Genomic DNA, 25,346 nt, shown 5'->3' on the forward strand with positions numbered 1-25,346 from the left:
AGTTGAACCAAATCATTTAGATAAAAATTGAGAGAGTTATAAGTGCTATAAGTACTTTTTAGTTTAAAATTCGACCATTGCCACGTCATAGTGGCAGTTCTCAGCCATGCATATCTCTAGAGCCTTCTGGGTATGTTTTGACTTATTTTTTGATGGAGAATCATATTTTGTTGGTTTCGGGTCCTGAAACCTCATCTTGACATCTGAAACTCTAACTGGAGACTACTGCCACCAATCGGCACCAGAAAATGGCAGTGGTCGGTCAGGGCTTGTGAGAAGCACTGGATGGTTTTTCTTGCTTATTTTAGTCATATACATGCTAGAAAAACACTTTGACTACTTTAGTTCTTGGCCAATTGGTGGGAAAGACCTTTGCCATCTTTTTGGTACCTTTTAGGCCTAAAAAGGTGGCAGTGGTCGGTCAGGGTTTTTTTACACTTTTCTCACTTAATTTTTATCCCTTGAAGTTGGAAATATACTTTGGCCAAAGAGATCCCTCTCCATTTAGTGTGGCCGACCACTGTCACTCTTTGGGCCAAAGAGATGGCAGTTATCATCCAAGTAGTTTTTATACCACTTGGTAGCCTTCCTCACTTAGTTTTAATGTCTTTATGATGACAAAGTACTTTTGTCAAAGAATCTTCTTCCCATTTGGTGTGGCCGACTTGTGCCACCTTTTTGTGCACAAGGATGGCACAGATCAGCTAGGCTTGTTCATGAGTAAAAAATATTTTTTTTTTCACGTGTGCCATACTTCTTGGTGTTGCGGACCACATTTGGACAATGCCACTTTGATGGTTTGAGAGTAGAGAGCACTGCTATCCTCTTGTGGCGGTACTCTCCAAAAGAGAGAGTATTGCCATCTTCTTATGGCAGTAGTCGACCATGCATTGTTGAGTGGTCTCCTTGTGTAATTTTAACTTTATGTTCAAGTTCAAATATTTTTATGCCTAAATAAGTCAAGTCCTAGGCCAAGCACACTTGGGTGTAGGTCCTGACACCAAATGGTTGGTTAGTGTTCTCATAAGTTTTCTAGAGGTGCCATGGGGCCCTAACTTATTTAGCTTTTGTAAGTCTTGATCAAAGTTGTAAGGTTGACTATTTTAATTTCTCGAAAATCGAGTATAACAATTATTATTAATATCTTTCATTTTTTTTTTCTCAATCAATTGTGCTTAGTTAAATTATCAAAAAAAAAAAAAAATTGTGCTTAGTTATTCTTAGAGTTGTAAATATATGCATATCAAGATGATTCAATCCATATATATTGAAAAGAGTGGTGTTAATTACAACCTCCTAATCAATTTGCAGGCCTGAAATCACATGCAGGAATATTTTTTTTCAATTTTTTTTTATAGCGGTATGCGTTATAGTTATAATATCATTTCTGTAAAATTTTGAAAAATTATGAATAGTTTACAGTACTAAAAATAGAGTTTCTGATATTTCAGTCTACCACGAATATTCAAAAATCTTCAACCTTATTTTCAGCACGGTAAATAATTCAAAAAATTTGAAAAATTTACAAGAATGATGTTGTAATTATACCAAATATTTTCATAAAAAAGTAATTCTAATACATATTTTCGAACCCAGAGAAGCATTATATGAGTAGCACGATAACAGTCCTCCTTTAAAAAATCTACAAATATATGAGTAGCATTATATCAGGCCGGCCATAAAACAATATGAGTTCTATTGTGTGCCAAATTATTTCTTAGAATAGACCTAAATTTTTTGTCATTATCGAATTCATGTCATTTTTACTTAGGCGAACCATTTTTTCCAAAAACTATACCAGCTTGTTTTCTTATACGAACTCGAATCCATGTTAAACTTTTTTATTACCCTTCTTTTTATAATTAATGAGGAATATTATGATCACACTTACAAATCATAAACACACATTATTTTGAGTAAGCAAATTTCATCTTTAACCAAAAATAAAATCCACAAAATACAATACAAAATATAATTCTATAAACTTAAAACCTCCGTATTCCTCCCCATAATACTACACCTCATCAAACTTCCAACTGTATTAACTAACATTTTAGCATCCTTCCATCTATTACCGTCGGCTAATTTCTTATACAAATAACTCTCAAACGTCATTCTTTGCACATACTCATCCCCACAAAGCTCTACCAAAGCCTCCCTTGCAGCATTATTACCATAAAACACTCTTTGCAACAAATCCAAAAACCTAAATGTTGTTACATATTGTCTATCCCATTCCTTCAAATAATTCCTTTTCAAATCTTCTTCTTCAATCATCTTTTGACCGCGTTCTGATGCCCTAACAATTCCTTCTCCACACATTCTTCCCGATTTCGCAGCAAAATAAATTCCTTCTCCGGAACATTTAGTCACGTACCCCGCCGCATCGCCCACGAGCGCCACTCGACCGCGTACTCTCACCGGTCGAGGGTGCTCGGGGATCGGGTGGGCCTCCACCTTTATAACCTTGCCACCACTAATCTTGGGGCTGGCCCTTTCCCTAATAGCCCTTTGATAGGCCATGATATCTTTCTTGGCCCGCACGGTACCCGTACCTACTGCCACGTGGTCGCATTTGGGGAATACCCAAGCGTAAAAGTCGGGCGACACGTCGTTTCCCAAATACATCTCAGCACAGTTCTCATAATACTCCATTTTATTGTCCGGCAATCTGATCCTCTCCTGGAACGCAATGGCGCTGACGTAATCACCGGCACCGATCGACTTCGCGACTCGGCTATTTGCACCGTCGGCTCCAATGACGACGTCCACCGAGAGCCGCTCCCGGCGAGCCTCGCCGGTGGCTACGTAGTTTATGACGTACGGCGCGTTCTTCGAGGTCGGAACCTCGAGACTCGTGACGAGACCGGAGATAAGGGACGCGCCGGCTGACTCGGCGCGTGAGCGGAGAAACGAATCGAGGACCTCGCGACGGAGCATTGCTATGTACTCGTTGGGGAGCAGGGTTTGACCGAAGTCAACGACGAGGTTTGAAGGTGAGATGATTTTCATTCGGGTGACGCGGCGGTCGATAAGGTGAGATGGGATCTGAAACTCGTCGAGCATACATAGAGGGATTGCACCACCGCAAGGCTTGGCGGCGGAAGGAGCTCGTTCTAAGAGGAATGTCTCAATGCCACCGGAGGCAAGAGCTTCGGCGGCTGAAGATCCAGCTGGACCACCACCGATCACAGCGACTCGAAGCTTACGGCCGGAGATCGATGGCAGCTTCACCGAGTTGGAAGCCGCCATGCGAGGGCGGTGGGTTTGAAGCGAGAGTGAAAAGCCGGCTTGTGCCGCCATCATGGTGGATTAGTTAGGGTTTGGGAGTGAAGAGCTTGAGTGAGAAAATGCCAATGTAAATGAAAATGAAAATGAAATGGTTTGTTTACTTTTTTATTTGGTTCGAAAAGAAAAAGAAAAAGGTTCGATGATTTGAAAGCATATTTGAATATTTTATGTTTGTTTTACTCGAGAAATTATTTTACGAGGGTGTCACATGCTTACACTACCTGAGTAAAAGAATAATATTGTATGCAATGTATAGATCCAAACAATTTCATATTTGATTCCTCTATGAAACTACTTTTGAGGTCTATGAATCATTTAACTAATGTTTATGGTCAGAAATTCCAAAAATGAAGTTGTTGTATGTATATGTATGTATTTAAGTAAGATGTAAGTATACTAGTTTGTCAGAGGAGCAAATCTTGGATATTCATTGGGCGGGAGAGGCCAGAAAAGGGGTGGCCAGACCAAGCAGAATCAGCCAACAAGGAGTTGACTGCTTTGGTGGGGTTGTATAGGTCCCACCACACATGGCTTCTAGTGTTGTTGCAAGCCATCTCCAAAGATAGACACCCAATTGATGCACCGTACAACCCCAGTCCACAACAAGCACTCTTCACATCATCAAATCCTGCAAATCCACAAACACTTTTGACATTAGTGTCCCATCAAATTGTATACCAGAAATGCATGACTGCCATTCAGATAATATAACATATAGATTTCATTACCATAGCGCTCTGGTTTAGCTATGATCTCTTTGATCCCTTGATAAACATCAAAGAAGAGTATATGGGCATCAGGCATTTCTTCATTAAGCTCTATAATTTTCTCCTCCAACATTATATTGAACTCAAGAACCATTCTATTAACCTTTTCCCAACATCCTCTTCTCCTGTGTTGACTAGCTTCAAAGTCAAATGATTCAAACGCCATTCTAGGAGTGCAACCCAAAGGCAATATCCCCTGGCATATGATCTTCCTGATTTTCATATCATGAAGACTCCTCACAACATTGATCATTTCAGATACCAAAATGTGAGCAAATTCATGGTTACTGTACTTTGGTGCTCCAACAGAGGAACCACTGTTACTATTACTACTCAGGTAGAAGTTAATGTAGTCATCTTTCCCAAATGAAAGGTAATAAACGGAGGATCTAACAAACCGAAGCGCCATGTTCGGGCTGAGCTGAAGCTGCAAGAGCTCCATCATCTCGAAAACTTGGCGAAGCTGTTGGTTAAGAGATTGGTAGCCTTGGCTGCTGGGGTTCATTATTGTGGCTTGTGCAGAGCCAAAATTGAGTCCTGTCATTAGGTCTCCAATTGAACCATTTTGAGTGTAGAATGACAATGCATATGGCAAGCCCATCTTCTCAGCTGTCTTGATCATAAAAATAGCAACAATTAGAATTGTAAAACCAATCGTTTTATTCGATTAAATAACAAACTACAAAGAAATGTTCTAATGGGTTTGTTGCATTTGGACTAAAGAATTTGACCTTAATTGAAAAACAGCCAATTAATTATCCAAGATTAAAGAAGAAACAAAGAAACCGAGTAAGAGAAAGAGAGTTAATACCAAGAAGATGAGGAAGAAGATTGCCATCAGCGCCATTGCAAGGAATTAGGGAGAGATTTCGATGAAGGCGAGAATAGAAAAGAGTGTTGGTTCCACAATCGACCGAAGAATCCCCAAGTACGTACAAAGCAGAGACATTTCTTCTTGCGGGGAATAATGGAATCCTTTGGCCATGAGAACCGATACATAGAAACCCCATAACCATGAAGAAACAGAAGAAGACACCATTATCAAGAACCAACACCTCTCTCATCTCACTTCTCTAGTTCGATGGTTCGCTTTTCTTGGATTCAACTTCTCTTATTCACTTCTCTCAGAAATAGGAAAGCCAAAACGAGTGAGGAAATCCAACTGAGGACTCTTATATGTTGCGCGTTTAGTTATTATATATATGTTACGGTTTAATTTGTTAGTTAACGACGTAACGGTTTCTTTTCTTGACACCAGTCTTGACCTGAGTTAGGGATGGTTTCGGTGAAGGTGTAGTTTTTGATCATTTTTTTAAATTAATTTGCACATGTGGTTTTTTTAATTTTTTAAACTGTACCCGCATTGCGAAACTAAGAAATTACAAAAAAAAATGGTGCGCTGTAATTTTTGCGATTTGGACTATTATTAAATAATTAAACTATCACAAATACAATAAAGTTTGAGCAACACTGGTCAAAAATATCATAAGGCTTAAAATAAATATGAAAAAAAAAATTAAGTTTCAAGAATACAATAATTAGTGGCTTTGGGTTGAAAATGTACATATTGGACCTAAATAAATATAAAAATTAGTATTTTTATAATATGCGGTGCGGTGCAGTTTGAACCGCATATTAACAATTCAAAATCGCAATCCGCAAACCGTACTGCACCGCGCGGTTTAAGAAAAATTCAAATCGCGACCGCACCGTAAAAAATTTCAATCTATATTTTGTTTGTAGTACAGTGCGAGCGATTTGAGAAGTTCGATGGATACCCTAAATCTAACCTGTGTAGTATAATTGAAATTTGCTGTATGTTTGTATTTGAAAAAGAAATACTTGAACTTTTGATAAAAAGAAAATATAACTAAAGAACGTATTTCTTAATAATCTCAATTATATTTGGTACGTAAAAATACATTAATTTATTTATTTATTTTTTTTTGAGAAAAAAGCTTTTATTAAACAGCCACAAGAGGCTTCTCTACCAACAAAAGGGTAGCAGCACAATCGGGCAAATCAATTGTCCACAAATTACAAGACTGAGTCTTACGACTCCAAATAGCTAAGGCATTAGCCACAGCATAACATTCTTTATGAACAAAGGAAAATTGAACGAAAGTAAAATGTTTCTGCAACATAAGAATTTCCTGAATTATCATTCCCCAGTCCGAAAGAGAAGTAGGAGAAGCTTGCAATGCTGAAACAACTCCCAAACAGTCCGCAGCAACATGAACCTTCTTTAAAGACCATTTTTGAGCCAACAACAACCCCATCCGAATGGCATAAGCCTCAGCCAATTGAATAGATAACATCCCTGGTATGAAAAGAGATTCAGCAACAATCAATTGACCATTATGGTCTCTTATTATTGCACTTAAACCACACCCTGGTTTGTCTTGAACCACAGAGGCATCTATGTTAATTAACACATGGTCAGGAGGAGGAGGTTGCTAAGATCTTTTGGGACGAACATCCTGCTCAGGCCGACTCTGCATCACTGCCCCAAAGTGCTCGTGCAGCATCTCTTGCGCCCAATTCACCCAAGCATGGTCCTCTTGAACTTTATGTTGGAAGAGGAACTTATTTCGGCGATGCCAAAGGAGCCATGAAAAGCCAATAAAGTAAAGCATTTCAGACTTGGATAGCTTGTTCCACAGAGAAAAAATCACATCAAGAGCCGTGGGAAAACCTTCATAAACCAGATTTTAGGCCCCGAATAATTTCCAAAACCTTTTAGTCTTTGGACACACCCAAAGGGCATGACAAATATCTTCCTTTTCCTTTTTACACGAAGCACAAATAGGGTCAATAGTCATACCTTGCTTTGTGAGTTCCACTTTCGTTGGGAGCCATTGATTAAAGACTCTCCAAATAAAATTTTTCATTTTAGGAGTTAGCTTGGATCCCCAAACAAACTTCCACCAAGCCTTCAGTGTTGATTTGTTCGAGCATTCAACAATGTCCAGATGTGTGAATCTTAGTTTATAGCCACTTGCAACTGTGTATTGACCATGATTGGTTAGACTCCAAGTGAACCAATCGGATCTTGATGTGATTGGGGTAATACCAAGCACCCAAGGTATATCATCAACATGAAACCAGCTGCAAACTTCAGCAGTTTTCCAAGTTCCATCTTCAGTGAGCAGTTTGTCTATGGTGACTCCTTCGGGAAGAGAGACTTTAGATCGGAGAGAGAAGGGAGTACCTCTAGGGACCCAAGGGTCTTCACTAATTCTAATAGAAGAGCCATCACCAACACACCACCGCGATCCTTTCATTAAAACCTCCCTACCCCAAAGAATGCTTCTCCAAACCGAAGAACCAAAGTGGCCTATATTTACTTCCAAAAAGGTGCCGTGAGGAAAGTAAAGGGCTTTTAATATTCTAGCCATTAGGCAATCCGGCATAGTCAATAACTTTCACCCTTGTTTAGCCAACATAGCTTGGTTAAAATCTTCTAAATCACGAAATCCAATACCACCTTGCTCCTTAAGTCTACAAATTTTTGTCCAACTACCCCAATGGATTTTGTGATTTTTTGTTGTAGATCCCCACCAAAATCTAGCAATCATGCTTTCAATATCCTTGAGAATACCTTTGGAAATTCTAAAACAACTCATTATATAGCAAGGAATAGCTTGTATTACCGCTTTAATCAAAACTTCCTTTCCGGCTTGAGAGAAGAGGCCCATTTTCCACCCTTGTAGTTTTGCTTCAACCTTCTCCCTAATCTTGCCAAAAACTTGCTGTTTATTTCGACCCACAAATGAAGGCATACCCAAGTGTTGTTGGAATTTATTTTACCAGGATCTTAGATCTACTCACAAGTATGTTTATTAACAATCTAAATATGAACTTTCTAAAACGATAAATTAAACACATATAAAGTTTAAGAAACCTTACATTGGGTGCAGCGGAATATAATGACTCCTTCCGTTCAGATATCTAGCCCTTGATTCCTTTCTGTAGCAGAGCATTATCAATATCTGAACCTGGATCTCTTTCTCTGAATCTTTGATGCTGAATCTCCTTTGCTGATAATCTTTCTTCACAATCTTCCTCACTATGATTGAGGTATCACTTGATGTGTGTGGGCACTACTCATACACTAAGGATTTCGAAATTATCAAGGAAGAAGAGAGAGAGTGGTCAGCTAAAGATAGGGAGAGAGAAGGCTCAGTTTTTCTGAATAGAAAAAGTCAGAAGAAAAGTGTAATTTTTCTGAAGCCTTCACTATCTATTTATAGCATTCCACTAGGGTTAGATTTGAATTATATGGCATTAAAATAATGAAAAAATCAATTTAAAAAAGCTACAAAGGTGGCTGGCCATACACTTAATGGATTGGGCCTTGGGCTTTGCAATTTTGCAATTTTAACACCTTTTGTATCTGATTTTCTCAAAAATGCCAATTTCCTAATTCAATCATTTAAATGCCAATTCTAACTATTTAATAACTATAAATAATTATTAAATAATATTGTCATTTATCATATTTATTAATTGAACCATACAAAGTATCATAATTAACAAATATGCCCCTATAAACTCTTTCTTTACAATTTCGCCCTTACTTAGTGAAAATTTCACAAATAGACATAGTCTAACTTGTGAATTATAATTGATTAATCAAAACCAATTACATGAGTCTTACAAGCAATATTATCTCAACTAGTGGGGGGACCATGGGTCTATATAACCGAGCTTCCAATAAGTAGATCAAGAATTTAGCACTAAAATTCACTAACTTATTAATTCTTCGTTGAATCCACGCATAGAACTTAGAATTGCACTCTCAGTATATAGAATGCTCTATATGTTCCACCATATAGACACATCATTAGTTATCCATTGTTATAATCCTAATTTGATCAATGATCCTCTATATGAATGATCTACACTGTAAAGGGATTAAATTACCGTTACACCCTACAATGTATTTATTCCTTAAAACACTTGACCCCGTATAAATGATATTTCAGCTAATGTGAAATGAGTACTCCACCATTTATGTTCGTTTGGTCAAGCTCGAAGGAGATCATCCTTTGCTTACTATTCGCCAGATAGAAGCTATAGATTCCATGTTTATGATAGCGCTCCCACTCAATTGCACTACCGTGTTCCCAAAATGTACGTATCACCCTGACCTAAAAGTAGGCTTAACTAACAAATCAAAGAACACGAATAGCCTTTCAAGATTGAGCCTAATCATATCAGGATTAAGATCATTTGATCTAGGATCAACTTAGGCGATATTGACTTGAATAGATATTACGGTAAGTTTAATAAATCTAAGTCAAAGTTCAATATCGGTCCCTTCCGATGCATACTCCATGCATCCAACCTGAGCTTTACTTTAACCAATGTTCTGGAAAGAACATAGTATTTCTCCAAATACAAGTAAACTCTTGTTGTAGATTATCATATCAGTAAAACCCTGTGTCTGATAAATCTAGGAAACTTTATTCACATAGTCATGTTTACTTTCCAATGTGTTGACGACACAATAAACAGGATCAAGTATGTGAAAAGGGTTTCAGATGAATTTATACATTATGTACATATAATCATGAAATAAATCATGTGAACCATGCAACATTAAATGTTATTTCTGATCTATATTAATAAGTAAATCTGATTATATTGAAATGAGTTTTATTTAGGGCATAAAACCCAACAAACTCCCACTTGCACTAATATAAAACAAAAAGTGCGTTTCAAATAATCTCAACACCTTGATATACAAATCAAGTGTAGTAGTAGTAAACTCCTCGTAATAGGATCTGTATGGTTGAATTAAACACAACCTTTTCTCCACCATTACTCTTCCTTAATCACAAAATCATTGATAATGTGAAATTCCTCTCTATATGTCTACTCTCTTGGGATACTGGATTCTATACCTTTGGCAACTACTTTTGGTTAATCAGGAAATTAACACTAGTAGTTTAAGGCAATTTGGAATGGTGCCATAGATGTATAGAACTTTCCTTAGACTGAATAAGTAACTTTCCTGCAGCTTTAACATTCAGTCCCTTTCTGGTAGACCTAGAGACTTCAGATAGGTTTTTACACTTCTCCAAAATCACTATTCCACCCCCAGAGTAACCACCATCTTATCAGAAAGATTTACAAGCACAAAGGCAAATTTCGAAATCTAATATGGTGTAGTCTAAGAGTTTTAAACACACCCTTATAGACTAACATATAGTTCCTCTTCTTTATCTTAAGATTTACTTGATTGTCTTCCAGTGTTCTTCTCCTGGATTAATCTGATACCTACTCATTACTCCCACTCAACAGCAGATGTCTGGTCTAAGGCATACAAAAGCATATCTAAGACCTCTCACTGTTGATATAAGAAATTCTTTCATGGCTTTATCTTTTCTGGAATAGTTGAGACTTTTCCTTAGATAAATAAAATCTATGCCTAAGAAGTTGTGAAGCTTCTCTAGATTGCCATTAGAAAGAAAATGCTTCAAAGATCTTACTAAAGTAAGTTGCTTGCATTAGAGTAAGTAATTACCCGGGTATACCACAAGCCATAGGTTTAGATAAACTCAAACCTATAATACTAGGAACAGGAAGTTTTGTTAAGTCCATTGAATAGACTTATAAACGAAATTTCCTTTTATGTCCTTGTAATAGAAAACTTTAGGTTATTCCATGTGAATGGATTAAACCATAGTTCTATTGGCTTTTCTTCTTAGTTTCTTATCTTGACAATCCATTACTTGTTTAAACTCACAATGGATTTTAATCACTAGTGTCTCCCAAGTCATAAGAAGGTGAATTCCTAGAAACTCTCCCACTGCAACAAGGTACCGTGAATTATGTCGAAGAAAACTAAATGGTATTAACCTCTTTGGTTGTGACAAGACAACAGAGGCAGTGGGATCATCATATGTCATATAAGATGATAGAACACTTTTGGAATCAAGAATTAAATATCTCCTTTATTTGCTACTTGTTTTTCAGACTTAGTCATTTTCTTAGAAAAGTAGTATTTGTTTGAACAAACACTTTCTTATCTATTGACAATGGGATGGTCCACCCCTAATCACTTAGAAAAGCTAACAAACCATGGTTAACGCTCTAGCCTTTCTTAAGATTTTGATTAGGTCATCCATGAATCTAGTAATGATTTACATTAAGTATACAACCATTACATCATTCTGAAATTGTATTACCATAGAAGGACTTAGGCAACGACTAGTAACTAATCATCAATATGCAAATCGAAATTTCTGGGGAGGTAAGTTTGGATATAATTCAAAAATCAATTTAATGATCTTTGAACTGCATATCTACTAACTATTTCTCCACCCCTATCGATTCGCAAGATCTTTAACCACTTACCTTAATGGTTTTAACCATTGCTAGAAATTAATGAAATTTTTCAAACATTTCAAATTTCTTTGCTAAAAGGTATAATCTAGAGTTATCGTCTTAAGAATACAACGAAAAACTCATATCCACCCCTGAATGTACATCCATCTGCGAATGAGATGAACTACTTTCAGTGGATATAGGCATATTATCTCTTTGCAGATTGATCATGTCAAATTCACTATGAACAAGATACAAATGCCATAGATTAAAAAAAATGTGGTAGTGTCTTTTGATGACATAGGTTTAGTTACATCAAAGAGTTCTTAGAATAGTGCAAGTGGATCCTGGTCACGAATCACCTAACTCATATTCCATACAGTTTGAATCCATTAATAAAAGATGGATATTAAACACTTGAGAAAGTGTAACTGTATTGTATCTGGAATTAGAAATATAAGAAAATTTCTGTTTGGATTCTAAAATTAAAGTCAAAGACTTAAATTCAACCAAATATAATGAGTAATTCTTTCTTTGACCACCACTTACTAATACAAACTCTAAGTCGCATTTGCCCATTACAAGTAGGAGATTTCTAGGATTGAGGATTTATATCAATTGGGAATAGAATTTCGGGATTATAATCATATACATCATTTAATTTCTTAAGAGAAAATATAGAATGACATGAAATGATTTATAGACCATTCATCCAATGATATGTTTTGAAGCTAATTCAAAATGAATAAGCTAAGAGGAATTAGGATAATTTCGTTTATAAATAAGAATCCAACGATGCTTCGATTAGCGAAAGTCAAAGTAATCTTATTTATACAATCTTCTTGTTTCATATCGTAAAAATACTAGTCTAAGGTGTCATCAATTGATGAACAGCTAGATGTCGCATATACAATATTTATCTTTTCGAGATCTTACACTATTATGTATGTCTAATGGTGAAAATCCACTAGGGATTTATCTCATTAGATAAACAAACATGTTGGACCAACAATGAAGATTCGAAATTAAACTACAACTTAATAACAGAAAATAACATGGTTCAATATAAATTCATACACAATTCAGAAATTATAAACATATAGCAAGTAGGAATGACTAGTGAAAATACTAAAACATACAATCCTAAATAATTTCCAAGGTTTTCAACAACCGATACAGGTCCCGTAGGCGAGAGTCAAAGCATCATTTATTGAATAGAGTTGTCGGCTCATCTAAAATAGAAACCATTCTAGCAACCTTTTATTCGATCAAAATAAGAATCCAACGTTGTCCCGTAGGCGAGAGTCAAGGTTATTCTCATTTCATGAGCCTCTACCATTGTTTCATGTTTCATAAGTTTATCTCTAAGTAGTCACCGTAGGGAGAGTCTAATAGAGACGAAAACTTACAAAACACTTATCAAATGAAATCTTACGGTGTTAAATGCGTTCAACGAATAACCATCCATAGGGGACGAAGTCTAGCGTCTCGAGGTTATATTGAAAACATTTAACTTTTGTAAGACCAACAATGGAGATCGAATATCTTAATAATAATCAAGCTCATTATTTAAAGTGAGTTGTATTTTCTTTGATTCTCCTTATTTATTCTATTTATTTTAAATATATATTTATTTAATTAAAATTTCCAATTTAGAATGAAAAATTCTAAATATAAATTTTAATTTAATATTTATAAATTTTACTTAGATGGATATGAAAATAACATGAATTATTTCCATCTTAGTAGTAATTTCCAATAAATATTTAGAAAAATATTCAATTTAAGTTGTTACAAAATTAATTTAAATTAATTTACAACTCAAATTTAATTTTCTATAAATATATATTGCATTTCGAAAAATTAAAGTATATAAGAATACAATTTTCGAAAAATGCATATTAAAATAAAAAATAAATCCTGGAAAAATTATTCTAATTTAATGTTGGCCCAAAATTAATTAATAAAATTAATTTACAACAAAAAATATAATATTCTTATTTAATTAAATATATAAGAAAAATTTCAAATATTTAAGTATAATGATGAAAATCAACTTAAATATTAATTTTCTATTTAATTAAATACACTAGAAAAATACTTCAAGCAAAAATATCATCTATCTAGATTTTTCTTTGACTAATTAATTCAATTTCTAATAATATACTTTAATTTAATTTATTTTAAATTAATCAATAAATGAAAAAATCATTGATTTAAGTTGATCCAAGAATTAATTAAAATAAATAATTAATTGACAACTTAATCTATTTTTCAAGATAAAATTCGAAATTCTAGCATTTAAGAAATGCAATTTCGAAAATTGATTAATAAAATAAAAAAAATATATTTTGAAAATTATTTAAATTTAGTTGAAAAAATAAATTTCAACTAAAAATAATTTTCTTTTTAATTAAATGTCATGAAAAAGAAATATTTAAGTATGATGATTAAATCAACTTAGATATTTTATTTTCAAATTAATTAAATGTATTAATTCAAGAAATAAATAATTAAGTGTAGAGAAGGCTTAATTATTAATCTCTAGTTTAATACTAGGAAAAATATACTTAAAATAAATTGTACCAAAATTAATTATATAAATAATTAATTTCACAATTTATAATATTTTCCTATTTAATATTAGAAATAATAAGTAGTCTAGAGATAACTATCTAGAAAATATCTTATTTGACTAAGTATCTTTTCCACAAAATTTGAAAAAATATCTAATTTAAGTCGTATTAGAAAAAATCTAGAACCTAAATATTTTTCAAATTTAAATTTAATTAAATATCAAAAATTAAGTTGTAACCACTTAATTTGAAAATATTCCATTTTAAGTTAATATTCGAAAAGATATTAACTTAAAAAATATCTAAAGAATCTTAATAACCAATGCCTAAAATTCCTCAACTTAATTTTGAAATTTGAAATTCAAAAGATATTCGCATTTAAGTTGGTTAGTTGAAGATAACTAAATATCAACTTAAATAGGAATATTTAATGAAAAATTTAAATTAAGTTCCAGAAAGAATCTAGATGGTTATAATTCTATATTTAATTAAATACAAGAAAATACATATAGTTTAGCTTAGAATATAAAATTCCTTAAACTATATTTTTCTTAAATTAATTTCAAAATAAATAAAATTAATTATGTTGCTAATCAATTTTATTAGGTTAAACTAGTTTAATTAACCTAGTACAGTCATTCAAATCAGGCAAATGGGCCTTCACAATTGGGGTGGTTTGTGTGAGGGGGTCTTGAGTTCAAGATGTCGTACCCACTTCTATGGCTCCCGAAACTCTCACACAAGGCCCAAAAGAGAGGAATTTAACCTTAATAAGAACAACCTGTTATTAATTGAATAAGCCCAAAACTAAATGGGCCTAAATAAAATCTATCAATGACTATGACATTTTATTTAGCAACATTAACCTATATGCATCTATAATAAAATTAAACACATAGGCTCACACAGGCACACTTTGGATGGGTCCTATCATGTTGCTAGGTCATACACAGATGAAAGAATATTGTAAAATTTACCTGTTACAAATTATTAACTTGACCAAGGGAGCCATCAGATCATTAGATCTGGCAAAAAGTAACCATGGCTATTTGCAATCAAGTAATAATAGGTTTTAAAAACTTACACATAAGCTAAAAACACATACTCCTGCAACAAGGTTAGTTGGATAGTTGGATGTAGGATTTATTTAATTTTAAATTAAATATTTAATTTCGAAAATAATTAATTAAATAAAAAAAATAATTTTTCGAAAAATTTAAAAAAAAATTTGAAAAATTCGAAATTTTTTTTTTTTTTTTTTTTAAAAAAAAATTAAAATTTAAAATTAAACCTACAATTTTTGAAAAATTAGGTTTCAACCAACCTAAATATCATTCCAAAAAAAATTTGCTAACTACTTTTAAATTTTAAATGTTATTTTATAAATAAAAATTAAATAAAAAATTAGAAAAGATAAATAAATATCTTTTTCAAATTTTAAATTTAATTTAAATAAATAAAATAACAAAATTTAAAAAAAAATTAGCAAAATATCTTATATCATTTAAAAATTACATAATTATAAATATCTTATTTTTAAATTTAAAATAAGATAAGATATAATCAAATTTTAAAATAAGATAGATTTTTAAGCAAAAATATAAATACTAATTCTATTCGAATTCAAATTACACTAATATCTTGAATTAATTTTAAAAAAAAAATTAAATTAATTCAAAATGATAATTAGAATTGAATTAGGAATAGTAATAGTATATATACAAAACCATACAAAAAATTGGAAGTTAATTCCATGAAAAAGTATGAAAAATTGAAGAAAAAGGAAAAAATCCGAAACTGTACGGACAGTTCTCATGATCGCGCGAAACTATCAAGACAAATTGCGATTTTGTCAAATCTTCAAAAAATCATAACTAATTCAAATAAAATCCAAATTGAGTTCTGTAAAAGGCTAACTTGCTTAATTTTTTTCCATACTATCCAATAAAAATAATTCCAGAAACGAAATCACAATTATTTTTCACGAAAATTTCACAAACATCAATCAATCATCAAATAACACTCAATACAACATGATACCATCCAAAGAACATACAAACAATCGTTTTAAAGTCCAAATTTCTTGCAAGTAAATCAATTACCATGGCTCTGAGGCCAGTTGTTGGAATTTATTTTACCAGGATCTTAGATCTACTCACAAGTATGTTTATTAACAATCTAAATATGAACTTTCTAAAACGATAAATTAAACACATATAAAGTTTAAGAAACCTTACATTGGGTGCAGCGGAATATAATGACTCCTTCCGTTCAGATATCTAGCCCTTGATTCCTTTACGTAGCGAGCATTATCAATATCTGAACCTGGATCTCTTTCTCTGAATCTTTGATGCTGAATCTCCTTTGCTGATAATCTTTCTTCACAATCTTCCTCACTATGATTGAGGTATCACTTGATGTGTGTGGGCACTACTCATACACTAAGGATTTCGAAATTATCAAGGAAGAAGAGAGAGAGTGGTCAGCTAAAGATAGGGAGAGAGAAGGCTCAGTTTGTCTGAATAGAAAAAGTCGGAAAAGAAAAGTGTAATTTTTCTGAAGCCTTCACTATCTATTTATAGCATTCCACTAGGGTTAGATTTGAATTATATGGCATTAAAATAATGAAAAAATCAATTTAAAAAAGCTACAAAGGTGGCTGGCCATACACTTAATGGATTGGGCCTTGGGCTTTGCAATTTTGCAATTTTAACACCTTTTGTATCTGATTTTCTCAAAAATGCCAATTTCCTAATTCAATCATTTAAATGCCAATTCTAACTATTTAATAACTATAAATAATTATTAAATAATATTGTCATTTATCATATTTATTAATTGAACCATACAAAGTATCATAATTAACAAATATGCCCCTATAAACTCTTTCTTTACAATTTCGCCCTTACTTAGTGAAAATTTCACAAATAGACATAGTCTAACTTGTGAATTATAATTGATTAATCAAAACCAATTACATGAGTCTTACAAGCAATATTATCTCAACTAGTGGGGGGACCATGGGTCTATATAACCGAGCTTCCAATAAGTAGATCAAGAATTTAGCACTAAAATTCACTAACTTATTAATTCTTCGTTGAATCCACGCATAGAACTTAGAATTGCACTCTCAGTATATAGAATGCTCTATATGTTCCACCATATAGACACATCATTAGTTATCCATTGTTATAATCCTAATTTGATCAATGATCCTCTATATGAATGATCTACACTGTAAAGGGATTAAATTACCGTTACACCCTACAATGTATTTATTCCTTAAAACACTTGACCCCGTATAAATGATATTTCAGCTAATGTGAAATGAGTACTCCACCATTTATGTTCGTTTGGTCAAGCTCGAAGGAGATCATCCTTTGCTTACTATTCGCCAGATAGAAGCTATAGATTCCATGTTTATGATAGCGCTGCCACTCATTAGCACTTCTGTGTTCCCAAAATGTACGTATCACCCTGACCTAAAAGTAGGCTTAACTAACAAATCAAAGAACACGAATAGCCTTTCAAGATTGAGCCTAATCATATCAGGATTAAGATCATTTGATCTAGGATCAACTTAGGCGATATTGACTTGAATAGATATTACGGTAAGTTTAATAAATCTAAGTCAAAGTTCAATATCGGTCCCTTCCGATGCATACTCCATGCATCCAACCTGAGCTTTACTTTAACCAATGTTCTGGAAAGAACATAGTATTTCTCCAAATACAAGTAAACTCTTGTTGTAGATTATCATATCAGTAAAACCCTGTGTCTGATAAATCTAGGAAACTTTATTCACATAGTCATGTTTACTTTCCAATGTGTTGACGACACAATAAACAGGATCAAGTATGTGAAAAGGGTTTCAGATGAATTTATACATTATGTACATATAATCATGAAATAAATCATGTGAACCATGCAACATTAAATGTTATTTCTGATCTATATTAATAAGTAAATCTGATTATATTGAAATGAGTTTTATTTAGGGCATAAAACCCAACAAGTATTTAGTATGATTTTCAACTAAATTAACTCCCAAATGAGCAGCCAATATGCCAGCCGAATCTGAACTAATTTTGCTCCCAACACACATTTCAGATTTATCATAATTAATACATTGACCCGAGAGAAGCTCATACCTATTTAAGACCTCTTTGATTGTCTTGCATTCTTCCAAAGTAGCTTCAAGAAAGACAAGGCTGTCGTCGGCAAAAGTTAGGTGGGAAAGCCTTTGGTCCAAGCTACCGAACCTTAATCCTTGAATACGACCAGCCCTTTCCGCTTCATGAATAAGGCAAGATAGCCCTTCAGAGCAAAGGAGAAAGAGAAAAGGCGAGAGGGGATCCCCTTGCCTTAGTCCCCTTGTAGGCCGAAAGTGACCTTTGATAGAGCCATTCAAGAGAATTGAGAAAGATACCGATCTCACACAATTCATTATCTTTTTAACCCATTCTTCCTCGTATCCCAAACAATCCATCATAGTCTCTAAGAAATTCCATTCGACGCGATCATATGCCTTAGACATATCAAGTTTTAATGCCATCTTTCTCCCATTCCCGAAGCGACCTTTTCTCATGCTATGAAGACTTTCAAACCCAATGATGGCATTATCTTGAATAATTCGGACGCTAATAAACGCGCTTTGATTCTCTGAAATGGCTGAATTCATACTTATTTTCATTCGGTTGGCGAGGCATTTTGACACTACCTTATAGACCACATTACAAAGGCTAATAGGACGGAACTCGATCATCCTAAAGGGTTGTTTAACCTTTGGAATAAGGCATATAAGAGTCTCGTTAATGGAGCTGCAATCCGAGTTGTTGTTGAGGATGTCAAGGCAGGCATCAGTTAAATCCAGGCCTATCAAATCCCAGTTTTTTTGGAACAAAAGACCTGGTAGTCCATCCTTCCCCGGGGCTTTTAAGGGATGAATTTGGAATAAGGTAGACTTTATTTCTTCACTTGAAAAAGGTTCTAGTAATGCTCGGTTCTCATCTGAACTCATTCGGCAAGGAACACATCCTCTAAGCTCTTCTCTTATCTCGGATCCCCCATTGGATTGCGAGAATAGTTGTTGAAAGTAGCTGATGGCAATATCAGCCAAGTCTTTTTCAGAGGTGCGCCATCGACCTTGGCTGTCATACAGACCCAAAATGGTGTTCTTTTTCCTCCTAGCTGACGCTTTAAAGTGGAAAAATTTTGTGTTTCGATCCCCATGTCTCAGCCAAAGTACACGACTTCTTTGTCTCCAATACATCTCCCTTTTTTCTTCCACGCAGTTGAGATCCTTCTCCAGTTTTTGACAGCTAACCAATCCGTTAAATTAGGCGAATTGGAAAGCCAAACAATATTCTCTTTTAATTCCTTGGATCTAGCAAAGTTAACTTTTTTTTGTGCCAAGTTCCACTCAAAGAGTCTCCTGCCACACTTCTGTATGAGATGATTCAGATTTTCAAGAGGTTTACCCGGTACTTTAATCCCCCAAGCTTCTTGTATAATCTTATTACAATCATCATTATCCGCCCACGCCTGTTCGAAGTGGAATCTCGACCCCCAAGTTTGTTGAAACTGACCCCTTTTGTTGCTGAAATGAGCTTCCACCAGTACCGGTCTATGGTCAGAATTTCACCACTTTAGAAGAGTAACTTTGTTAGATTGAAATCTGTCCAACCAAGCCGAATTGCAAAACACCCTGTCCAGCTTTTCAAAAATTAGATTAGAAGCTTGACCATTGCACCAAGTAAAAGAATTTCCACCCGAAGGAATTTCCTTCAGCTTACAATCCGAGATCTAACATATTCTTTGAAGTCGAACTGAGTACAAGCCAAACCCGAACTGAGTTCTAACATATTCTTTGAAGTCGAAGAGTGAATGGGATAAACTCCCTGACCTTGACCTTGAAACAAGACTGTAGGTAGGGGGAATCTTAAACAAGAGAACCAGTAACACATGTCTTCTTTACAGAGGGATCAATAGCAGCATTCGTTTGAATCTTAGTATCACGTTTGTCATCAACCTTTAACCATGGTCCATAACTCGACTTCCAGTTAACAAGACCATCGTTAAACATCTTGGGCGTCTCTGCACAAACCCGAGTATCATGCTCCAAAAAACCACAATTAAAGCACATAAAGGGGAGACGATCATACCTGAAAGGAAGCCATATCTTTCTGCCTTCTGAAGGAAATAGGAGCCTTGTAAACAGAGGTTTCGTTATATCACACCATACTTTGAATGTGAAATAACCTTTAGTCGCGATTATCAGGATGTCGGGGGGTTGGACCTCTATAACTTCACCAGCCATAGTTGCTAATCTGACCAAATTGCCTTTCGTAATCGAGCAGGAGGGTAGGTGAAGAACTCTCCCAGAAATCGGAAAACGGAGGAGTTCTTGTTCCCAATCGCACGACAGGTTCACCATTCTTTCAAGAATCAGGGTTCCATAATTAAGGAACCAAGGACTTTTATTTAAAATTCGGTTCAAGTCTTAAGCCGATTTGAAAGAAAAGACCAAGAAACTAGAATGGTTGTTGTTGAATTTGATTTCCACTCCCCAATTGTTATCAGCAATGCCCCAAACACGACTTAGAATTGTCTTCAGCAGAGGACGGCTCATCGGACGGTTTGAGCAGAACCTAGCCTTCGCACAATGTTCGCCGACTACAGAGCTCCCAGCGGCATTGATTTCCCATCCATCTTCATCCAAGACAGTAAGGTTTGAAGTTTTGGCAAGAAGATCATCCATGGTTTCTACAGGCTTTTTCAGCATATCGAACAGAAGGCTCTTCTCAGAACGAGAGAGCATGACATTTATTTTAATTTTTGAAGAACAAGAATTCATCAAAAATTATATCTCATTTTTTTTTCATTGAACTATTTTATTGATCTTTTTACTTGGGGCTGGCAACACGGCTAATGTTAAAACAAATTTAAGAAATAATTGATAATTATTGAGTAATTGCAGCCAACTCAGGTCAATGCTCATGGATAAAATTAAAGTAAATGATATATGTTATTGAATAAATAGAATTTTAGTCTTTTGGGTTTTGCCTCCTCTAGTGGAAATAATTACAAATTTTTCTCTATTTTGTTAATTTTTTAAAATAATTCATTACTGTGAATACGAGCTACTAATTTAAACTAACTAAAACCAAGCTAATTAATAAGTATAATAAATTTACGATTCAAACATCAAATCTAAATTACAAATATAGAAATTTTAAATTTTAATTTTTTTATTTTCGTCTGAAATCTTGAATTATATTAAATTAAATTCCAATTATATAGAAATCTTGAAACTATTTACAAAATGAAGAAAATACCACTGAATGAACAAGTTTGTAATTATTAAAGAAATATTTGGAAAGTTAAAATTTATCTATTCTTTTTTTATTTAACGTCCATAAAAATAAGAGTGCTTGAGTTTATAAAAAAGACACGTGTTGAGCAATAACTACATTTCCATGTTACAAAATCAACATCTAACATACAAACGAAAAATAAAAATAAAAAATCAACATTTGTCAATCAAACACATAAGTGGCATTTAATTGAAAAGAGTGAAAACATAAGAATGAGATTAAAAATGAAATAAAATTTAAAATGCATAAAAAAAATTGATAAAAAAAATTATTAAATTTTTTTTATAGATTGAAATAGTCTTACCTTCTATTTCAAAATAGAATAGTCATTCCACCAAAATGATGGAAAAACCATTCTATTAGAATGACATTTCAATACTTTAATATGCAACCAAACAAAAGAATGGAATAAAGATTGTTTCTTTTCTTTTCCATTCCCTTTCATTACCTTCAACTAAACGCCACCATATTTTTTTTTTTTCTATTGTCAAGTCTATGAATGAAGATAGACATTAGATACGCTTATTTGGCTAACGAAAGGACTTTAGAAACTCATCCCTTAGCAGCCAACATAACTTCATTGATGCCATATATTGGCATATGTAGCTAAAAATGAACTATACTCGTTGTGTTATCAGCAAAAGCATTTATTAGTGCAAACTAGTAATAATATAATAAACATAAGTGCCAAAGATTCTTTTTAATAATAAATCATGTGTTGCTTAATATGCGGGGACTTTAACAACAGATGTTAGGCCTTCAGCTTATTGGTCATCCCGCGTTTGTTGTACCTAATACTATTCCTATCGCCATTAACTGAATTCTTCTTGGCAGCAACTGAACATTGGTCAGTGTGGCTACCTTTATTGTTGATCTCTAACTGATGCTTGCGCCGCCTCATCCTGTTCTCTAACCGTATTCCTTTTAGTGCACGCACTCTACGTTCGATTTCTAAGGCTTGAGTAAAGTTCCAAATCCTAACCACACCTTCCTCGCCTCCACATACAATTCGATCTGCACCAATATCCACCGAGAATAGATTGCTCCCGAACCCATGTAACATCCTCTGTGGGGGCTCTACACTAGATTGATCCAGTTTCTTGGCTAAACTCTTCCTATCCAATTGCTTGACTACACTTCTCTTTGAAGCACCTTTGTTAGTCCTAAGCAGCTTGCGCACATCAATCAGTGACAACTTTCCATCGCTGGAAGCAGAGACAAGCCATGGAAACTCAAAAGCCAGCGAATACACAGTACCTGAGTGAGGAATCCATGTTGCAACTTTCAAGACATCAGTCTCAATGCAATGATCAGATATCTCAAACATATGAATGGCACCATCCTCTCCTCCTGTAAATATGAAATTTCCTGTGTGGCTTCGAGCCAGAGAGTATGCATTACCAACATGAGCATTGCGAACAACTGTCATCAGATCCCCACTCGAAGTATTCCAAACATACACATCTGAACCAGATGAGCTTGCCACAGTTGCATCATGAGGAACAAGTGCCCAAACCCAATCGCTATGCCTCAAGACATTTAAGCACTTCCGCGAAAAGCGATCCCAAATACGGACAGTCATGTCCCATGATCCACTATAAATCCTTGTGAGATCCAAAGCAACAGAAGTAATGGGTCCCTCGTGCTCCCATAGACGGAACTGGGTATTCTGATTCTGAGGAGCCCTTATATCAAACAAATGTTGGATACCCTCCACTGCCTTCCAACAGTGGATAAAGCCATCAGTGCCACCAGCTACCAATAGCTTTGTATCTGCTGCAATTGCCCGGATAGTACAACCAAGGGCTCGTGATGATGCAATAGACAACCCTTCTTCCATGTCCCACATTCGGACAATTGAATCATAACCTGAAGTAAATATGAGTTTAGCCGAAGCCAAAAGGAAAACTGTGCGAACCCCTTCAGTGTGACCATACAAAACATCAACATTATATCGCCCCATAAAAGTCCTACTCCTAAACTCTCTTTCCACAAACAAATCCCTCCACGACTTCTCATTGTTAAGCCCTGCATCGATGGTTGCTGGAATGGCTGGAAGACCCCACCTCTCACAATAGAATTGCTTCCAGACATGGTGTTCTGATGCGAGCCTGTGAAGATTCGTCGATACACAAGAGATGATACCTAAATCTTTGGGACCAAGACAATCCAGAATTTCAGATATCAATGCTGCAGGAAGGTCGGACATCGACCTGTGACCATTAGGAAGAACATCGTTACTCGATTTCTGACTACAACCAGCCAAAATTCCTTTCTTACAGCTAAATTTTATGTCCAGCTTCGAACTTGCAGCTTTATCAATTTTGGTTTTGGAATCAACCTGATTCTGATCAATCTGTTGTTCTTCACAAGCATTTACTACAAAGAATGCCGATTTCTCAGAAACCCTAATAGTCTCCTGGCATTCAAATTCCATAAAAGAATAACGGACCCTAAACTTTAATTGCACAGCTAGAAACTCAATCCCCTGACACTGAAAAAGGTAAAAACCAAATCTTAGAATCTATTTGCACCCAAATATATCAAAATTGACAATATCCCTAAAATGTGATTAGAAACCCTAAAAATGAGTTTCCAGATTTGAAAAATCAATTAACTAGTAAATTGAGAAATTGAAAGCCAAATCAAGAGAACCAATGATAAATATACAGTCGAAAATCAATGGAAATAAATGAATTCAGAACAGTACAGAATAATCAAAAGCTTGTATAATCCAATGAACACCTAAATTTCTGTTTGATTTCCAAAAGAAAAAAAAAAGAGTCGATTTTAAAAAGAACAGATATAGATGTATAATTATAAATGCGAGTACGAGAGGGAATGAAGGAAGTTAACAACCGTACCTGTAGAAGAGGAGTCCGAACCTTAAACGACGAGAAGTTTCAGAGATGGATTTGAAATGAGAGGTGATTTGTAGAGAGGCAACACGACGAGTGGCGAAGTACGAAGACGACGACACCGAAAGAAACCTTCATCAAATTTAATCCAACGGCTGGCGTATGAGTTCGATCTTCACAATTGTGGAACGTCCCGTACAATAATACAACACTCGGATATATGAGTAAATTTCTTTTTTTTTTTCTTTTTAAATATATATACAGTAGAACCTCTATTCAATAATACACTTTGGACCAAGCAAATTATATAAAATTATTAATTTTATGTAAATAAATTTACAAAACATATGTATAATGTATAACTAATTACAATTTAGAGATTATACTTATTTATAACTGGCCCAAATTGGAACTTGATTTTTTTATAACAAATTAGAGGTTATTCTTGAATAGAGTATTCTTAAATAGAGGTTCTACTGTATATATATATATGACTAAAAATTTAAAAATAAATTACAAAAATAACAAGGGAAAATTTTATTTTTAGGTTTTGATTTTTTTTTATTTATAATAATACTATAATCTAATATCTTATAATTTAACATCTTAAATATTAATTCTCTAAAACAACGAAATAAATACATAAAAGTTGTAAAAAACCTTAAACAGAATGATATGATTTTTTCCGTTCAGATATCTAACTCTTGATCCTTTCTGTTGCAGAATATGATCAAGGTCTGAACTTGGATTCTCTTTCCGTTAATAAAAACTACACAATCTTTCATACTATCTTGAGTATTGCCTTGAATTGTGTGGACAATTACTCAATCTCTATAGGCTTCGAAAAATTCAAGGAAAAAAAGAGAGAAATTCGAATATGAAGAGTGCTCTTATTTATTTTCTATTTTGTTTGACAAAGAGAGTCTAAACTAGGGTTAGGGTCAGAAAATAAGAGCCAACATATTCTCAGCTTTTAGGGTTAAGTTTTGAATTAAAATTGAATAAAAAAATAGTTTTATTAAATTCACCTTGGCCGAACCCTATGTGGGCCTATTGGATTTTCAATTTTGCTAATTTATTGAAACTTATCTTTCTTTTCACAAATGTCATCTTTTAATTCTAACTCTATAAATGCCAATTCTA

The 25,346-nt window shown here is 34.2% G+C and overlaps 3 protein-coding genes across 3 annotated transcripts; all 3 read right to left on the reverse strand.

Moving 5' to 3' along the window:
- Positions 1–1,910: 1,910 nt before the first annotated feature.
- Positions 1,911–3,592, reverse strand: LOC115718586 (geranylgeranyl diphosphate reductase, chloroplastic-like). The gene has a single exon (XM_030647396.2). The coding sequence runs from the start codon at positions 3,304–3,306 to the stop codon at positions 1,978–1,980; it is 1,329 nt and encodes a 442-aa protein (XP_030503256.2). The 5' UTR covers positions 3,307–3,592; the 3' UTR covers positions 1,911–1,977.
- On the reverse strand, positions 3,545–5,272 carry LOC115718588 (GDSL esterase/lipase At1g71250-like). Its single transcript, XM_030647397.2, has 3 exons — positions 4,870–5,272; positions 4,020–4,667; positions 3,545–3,919 (listed from the first exon to the last, which is right to left on the reverse strand). Exons 1-3 carry the CDS (start codon positions 5,120–5,122, stop codon positions 3,696–3,698), a joined length of 1,125 nt encoding a protein of 374 aa, XP_030503257.1. The 5' UTR covers positions 5,123–5,272; the 3' UTR covers positions 3,545–3,695.
- Positions 5,273–21,976: 16,704 nt separating this feature from the next.
- On the reverse strand, positions 21,977–24,397 carry LOC115719553 (F-box/WD-40 repeat-containing protein At5g21040). The gene is made up of 2 exons (XM_030648645.2): positions 24,210–24,397; positions 21,977–23,839 (listed from the first exon to the last, which is right to left on the reverse strand). Exon 2 carries the CDS (start codon positions 23,780–23,782, stop codon positions 22,097–22,099), a length of 1,686 nt encoding a protein of 561 aa, XP_030504505.2. The 5' UTR covers positions 23,783–23,839; positions 24,210–24,397; the 3' UTR covers positions 21,977–22,096.
- Positions 24,398–25,346: the final 949 nt, after the last annotated feature.

The sequence above is a fragment of the Cannabis sativa genome, chromosome 2 (genome assembly GCF_029168945.1).
Source record: "Cannabis sativa cultivar Pink pepper isolate KNU-18-1 chromosome 2, ASM2916894v1, whole genome shotgun sequence".
Classification (NCBI taxonomy): domain Eukaryota; kingdom Viridiplantae; phylum Streptophyta; class Magnoliopsida; order Rosales; family Cannabaceae; genus Cannabis; species Cannabis sativa.

Bases quoted from the DNA above. Each gene is read 5' to 3' on its own strand.
- LOC115718588 (XM_030647397.2), bottom strand. From the start codon at position 5,122: ATGAGAGAGGTGTTGGTTCTTGATAATGGTGTCTTCTTCTGTTTCTTC. The intron at 4,668-4,869 runs GTATTAACTCTC...TGATCAAGACAG, and splicing joins TCTTCTTCCTCATCTTCTTG to CTGAGAAGATGGGCTTGCCA. The intron at 3,920-4,019 runs GTAATGAAATCT...GTGGATTTGCAG, and splicing joins AGCTAAACCAGAGCGCTATG to GATTTGATGATGTGAAGAGT.
- LOC115719553 (XM_030648645.2), bottom strand. From the start codon at position 23,782: ATGGAATTTGAATGCCAGGAGACTATTAGGGTTTCTGAGAAATCGGCA.
- LOC115718586 (XM_030647396.2), bottom strand. From the start codon at position 3,306: ATGATGGCGGCACAAGCCGGCTTTTCACTCTCGCTTCAAACCCACCGC.